Source organism: Empidonax traillii, unplaced genomic scaffold (genome assembly GCF_003031625.1).
Source record: "Empidonax traillii isolate 1590-97213 ecotype Southwest subspecies unplaced genomic scaffold, ASM303162v1 scaffold980:size574330, whole genome shotgun sequence".
NCBI lineage: Eukaryota > Metazoa > Chordata > Aves > Passeriformes > Tyrannidae > Empidonax > Empidonax traillii.
Window position 1 is genome coordinate 110,995 of NW_020956173.1, and position 5,012 is coordinate 116,006.

The window sequence follows — 5,012 nt, forward strand, 5'->3', positions numbered from 1 at the left end:
TATTTACTTTTATTTTCTTTGTCTCACTTTAATTTAGGAAGCAAAGAAGGGACCTAACCCGCTCATGAGACGTAATAGCGTTACCCCTCTAGCAAGCCCAGAGCCCACCAAAAAACCTCGCATCAACAGCTTTGAGGAGCATGTGGCTGTTTCTTCCGCCCTGCCAGGCTGTGTTCCTCAGGAAGTGCCCACGCAGATGCCGGGACAAGTTAGTTGAACTCTCTTTTTTTTTTTTTTTTCTTTTGTTGTTGTTCTCGTTGTTTCGTTTGTTGTCCTCCTGTCACTCCTGAAGCTGAGGAACTGCTTGCACTTGCCACAACCTGTGCTGCTGTCTCTGAGATGCATCTTCCTCCCATGGCTGCTGTCCCTCCCTGCCTTGGGCTGGTCTCGGGAGCGCCCGGCGAAGGGTCCCTGTTGATCCTCTCTTGGGTTTTGAACGCATCATGAACACTCCCACAAAGTGTTAATAATTTAGTGCCTTTACTATCCAGCATCGTGGTGTCAGCCTCCCAGGGAGCTACATTTCTAGAGGGAGCAGGACCAAAGGGCTCGTGCCTTCCCCTCTGGGTGTGCTCCCCTCCAGTGCAGACCTGGGTGTTGCAATAAAGCCAAATGTTTTTGTGCTTCCCTCGAGACGGAGCTGCCGAGACTCGTCTTTGGCTGGAGGGATCTCCTTCCTGGAACAATAGGCAAAATGGACCAAAATTAAGTAGAAGTGATCTTGGTGTGGTGAATCTGAGTGAAACCCTTTGGGTGGCTGCCGTGGTGCTCATGTACCCTCTCCTCTTTCACCTGCCCGTGAAGAGATGTAGGAAGAGAGACCTTGCTGAGTGCACGCTTCTCCAGGAACAAACTCCCTCCCCTGAGCTCATTAAGGAACTGGGATGGTACTGGAGAAGCAGCATGGGAGCTGCTTTGCCATGCTGCCCTTCCCACCAGCTGCCTGTTGGACCTCACTGTCTTGCCAAACCTCTCTTTCTGTTCGTGTTGTCTGGCATCCTCTTGCCCCTTGTCAGCCAGATCCCGGGCAGGTTAGGAATGGTTCTGCGCTCCCCAATTGCTCTGCTTGGTGGCTGCTTTGCATGAGCCTCCCACCCCAGCAAGCACCAAGTGGGACAGCCCAGTCTGTCTCTCAGCTTTTGGGGTCTGCTTGGGCCGGTTGAGACCTGCACAAAACCCTTTGCTGGCTCCGGGTTTGGAAGCTCTGGCTGTCGGGTGCCATCCGTTGTCCTCTGCCCAGTCTGGCATGGCGTTACTGACACCTCTCTCTCCGTTCTCTCTGTCTCTCTGCAGCCTTTACTAGGGAAGGCATGCCTGTAAGTACCTTCTTGCGTCTTATTCCCCCTTCCACCCCTTTTCCATGTCTCTTGCCATCCCACTGGTTGTTTTGTCGGGAAATCTGGCTGGGGCGTGGACTTCCTGGAGTTAATATTTCTGTTTTGGGGGGGGTTTTGCCTTAGGAAAGGTGAAGAGGAGGCAATGGATGCTGCTTTATCCAGCCCCTGAATATCCTAACTTGATTAAATGTGCCAATTTTGTTGTGGAATGAAGCAAGTTATCACTTGCATTTTGTTGATGATGCCTACATTTCCTGGACAGTAATGGGATGGTTTTCCTGGATTTTCCTGGATTTGTCTCGTTTGTGATGGCAAATTGTGCTGTAGGTGACAGGCCTGGGTGGTCTGTCCTTCCCCAGGGCTCAGAGTTGTGTCTGTGAGTGATGGCACCAGAGGGGTATCGAAGAAGATTCTGACCTTCTCAGGAGTGTGTCTTCTGGAGCTGGAGTGGTCCTAGGACCAGGCATCTGCAGTTCTGCAAACCTGGATTTTGGGAACAGTCAGCCCAGATGTCACGGGGCAGAGTAGATGCAAATTGTCCTTCTTTATCTCTATTTAGAAAGCTAAAAACCTTGAGCATTTAATGTATTAATTATGAGTAATCAAGACTTTGACAATTTGGTTTAGTGCTGTTAGATCCTTGAGTGATAGGGTCAGAACAGCTTCTGGGTAAATTTGAAGCCTTTGGACTCAATTTGTGCTACATCACTGACTTGAGAGTGCAGCAGTTGTTGAGCTGGGCTCAAATGTCTTCTCAAAGACTGAAAAGACTTTGGGGCTGAGTTGGGACTGGAGTAGTGCCCAGTGGTCTTCTAGAGTAAAAGTTTTCTCGAAAAGGGAAGTTAGGAATTCGTTTGGCTTTGCTGGAGGTTGGATTGGGGAAGATCATTGTGCTTCTAGGGCCAATGTAGAGGATGAATTGCTCAGCATGGTTTGCATGCCTGTGCTCCTTTCTTTGCTGCTCATGGGCACAAAAGTCTCTGATGAAATTTTGGGTCTTCTTGGGTTGCTTTGAATGCGTTTTGTTTTTTTTTTTGTTTGTTTGGTATTTTTTTTTTTTGGTCCATCCCCCTCCATCCACCTATTCCCTGATCTGTATTGCAATAAAAAGCACTGCATGCCTCAGTGCTGGCTGGGGCACTGAAAACACTCCTTGGTGTTGAGTTTGGGGGGTGGCTGTGTCAGATATAGCTGGACCAAGAGCTCTGCTGGAGCAGGCAGTGATGGTTGCCCATCCCAGGTGTAGGCTGGCAGCAGCAAGTTTAAAATCTCCAGCTGCTGGGAGCTGCCTTCACCTGCTAGTCTGGGACTTCCAAGGAAAGGCTGCTTTTGTGGGACCCGGGAAGACTCCCCAAACTAAAGGCTTGGTGACATGTACGCTGCTGTTAACTCTCAGAGGCTGTGTGTGTCTTACATTTGGTCACTCACTTTGTCCCATCACCACCTGTATGGGGTCAGGGAAGGTGGAAGGTACCTCATTCCCAGTTTGCACCAGGGAACTGGGTTGGCAGTGGGTGTTTTGTTGCATCAACCTTTGCTACTGGGGGTCTTGATTCCCATCCAGGAGGATCAGGGGACACCTGGAGAGGCAGGTGATGTGCCTGTGGGATTGAGCTGGTTTGGGGTTGTGGGACTACCTGCTGTGATGATTTCCTTTTGCTTGGTTTGTGATCCAAAGTGCACTTTTTTTAACAACCACCTGATCCCCTCCCTTCTTCTCCCCTTCACTTTTCATGCTTGAAGAAGACCCGTTTGTCACTTTCTCAAAGTTTTCTCTTTACTAATATTTCCAAGGTAAATGGCTCTGGTGCATGTGGCTTTTCCTGACCCTCCTTCTGTCTCCTTAGATAACAGAGAGAGCAGCTCTGCCTTGTAGCATGACTGGGATTCCTGGTGCTTTTAAGAGGCAACTTAGGTAGAAAAAGCAAATCAAATTAAAAAAAAAAAAAAAAAAAAACCTCCTCCAAAAAATTGAAGCCTTCCTAGCTGTTTCCTAGTCCTTCACTCCCCTACCCTGTTTTGTGTAGTTTTGTGAGTTGAGAAGTGTCCTTGTGGTCATCTCCCCTGGGTTTCTCCTTGAGCAGATGCTTTCCTTGGGCCTGGTCCTGCTTGTGTTCAGCTGATTGTCTCTGGTTTTGTGGTTCCCACCACACACTGGTGGGTTCCTGTTGTCACCCTGTATCAGGGCTGTGTCTAGAGCGTCTCTAGGGCCCATGAAACCTCATGGGGTTGTCACTGGGGGAGTGTCTGCTCCTGCCACACCACTGGTGGTGGCTGGTCCCCATGCTGGGGACCTTCTTGGCATGGCTGGTGGGAGTTGCCTCTTCTTGTCAGTGCCAAGGATGGACAAACAATGACCTTGCCCTTGGCAGGAAGGGGGGACACTACCCACCCTCAAGGGGAGCAAGAGAGATGTTTAATTCGGCTCCTTGGCTGAACACCGTGGTCCTCTGTCACCTTGCCTTGCACGGACCACAGAGCAGCTTCAGGAGTGCGAACCAGGTGGGGTGGGAGAGTTGCCTTGGATTTAGCTCAGTTTTTAGGGATGTCTCTGTCAAGTTCCCACCCTGTAGTTAAAGCCAGGCGATGCTTGAGGGGGTAGATGTGGGAGGCCAGTCAGCATATCCTCCCCCCACAGAATCACAGGATGTTGTGTTGGAAAGGACCCACAAGGATTGTCGAGTCCCACTCTTAAGCCAATGCCCCACACAGGGATTGAACTCACTTCCTTGGTGTTTTCAGCACCGTGTTCCAACCAACTGAGCTGATTTCAGGGTCACCCCTCTCCCTGGGTGGACAGTGTCCTCTCCTCTGCTTCCGTAGTGACCTGTGTGTGGCTTTGTTACCCCGCACTCCATCCCCGTGTTGATGTGTATGTAGAAGACACTGCAGGTCTGACCCAAGTTCAACCCCTTCTCCTTCCCCTCTCGTTCCAGAACATGAACAACTCGCAGAAGCCGTCGTGACTCCGTTGGCACTGTCGCGAGGCCGCCGGCGACGCCAGCTTCCCATCCCACCGCCGTTCCCGAAGCTTGCTTATCCACCGGTCTCCTCCCCGTCTGCGGCGAGGGCGACCCTCGGCTGTTCCTGCTCACGCCCGTTCATCCGCAAACCGCTCTGCTGCGGGGGGGAGGGATGCAGGAGAGCGGAGGAGAGGAGCTGAGCTCCCCTCCGGAGGGGTCACCACCAGCTCTTCAGCTGCAGCGTTTGCTCTCCTCTCCAGCGTCCTGTAGGGTCCTAGCGAAGCTGTAAAGTGCTTTCTAGCGCACAGGAGTTTTAATTTTTCCTCTCTAAGCGGTTTTGATCTTCTGTATAGATGATTGGTACCCACCTGTCTGCGGGTGGGGCGTGTATATATGTGGATGGTGCGGGGAGAAACAGGGGGAAGGGAGGGTGGGCAAAGGGTTTTTGCATTATATTTTTTTTAATTATTATTATTATTATTAATGATTCTTGATAAGCTCCTCCCAAGCTTTGCTGCAGTCCTTCACCCACGCTACAGCCTGTCGCACACGCCAGCCCAGCTCACCCAGGTCTGCGAGCACCAGGAAGGCAGCTGTGTGAACTCCTTCACTGCTGGGTTTAACTCACAAACCCCATTCTTCCTTTTTTTTTTTTTTTTTTTTTTTTTTTTTTTTTTTTTTTTTTTTTTTTTTTTTTTTTTTTTTTTTTTTT

The 5,012-nt window shown here is 50.3% G+C and overlaps 1 protein-coding gene across 10 annotated transcripts in view; it reads left to right on the plus strand.

Moving 5' to 3' along the window:
* Nucleotides 1-4,925, plus strand: part of PFKFB3 (6-phosphofructo-2-kinase/fructose-2,6-biphosphatase 3) — a 20,182-nt gene extending 15,257 nt beyond the window's left edge. The window contains exons 11-14 of one of the 10 annotated variants that reach the window (XM_027903534.1): nucleotides 38-208; nucleotides 1,294-1,316; nucleotides 3,081-3,131; nucleotides 4,274-4,925. In XM_027903534.1, the coding sequence (XP_027759335.1) occupies nucleotides 38-208; nucleotides 1,294-1,316; nucleotides 3,081-3,131; nucleotides 4,274-4,280 (252 nt within the window). In that variant the 3' untranslated portion in view covers nucleotides 4,281-4,925. Of the gene's footprint in view, nucleotides 1-37; nucleotides 209-1,293; nucleotides 1,321-3,080; nucleotides 3,136-4,273 lie in introns of those variants that run through there. The other 9 variants (XM_027903536.1, XM_027903541.1, XM_027903538.1 and 6 more) reach the window with 9 other exon arrangements.
* The last annotated feature ends 87 nt before the right edge of the window (nucleotides 4,926-5,012 follow it).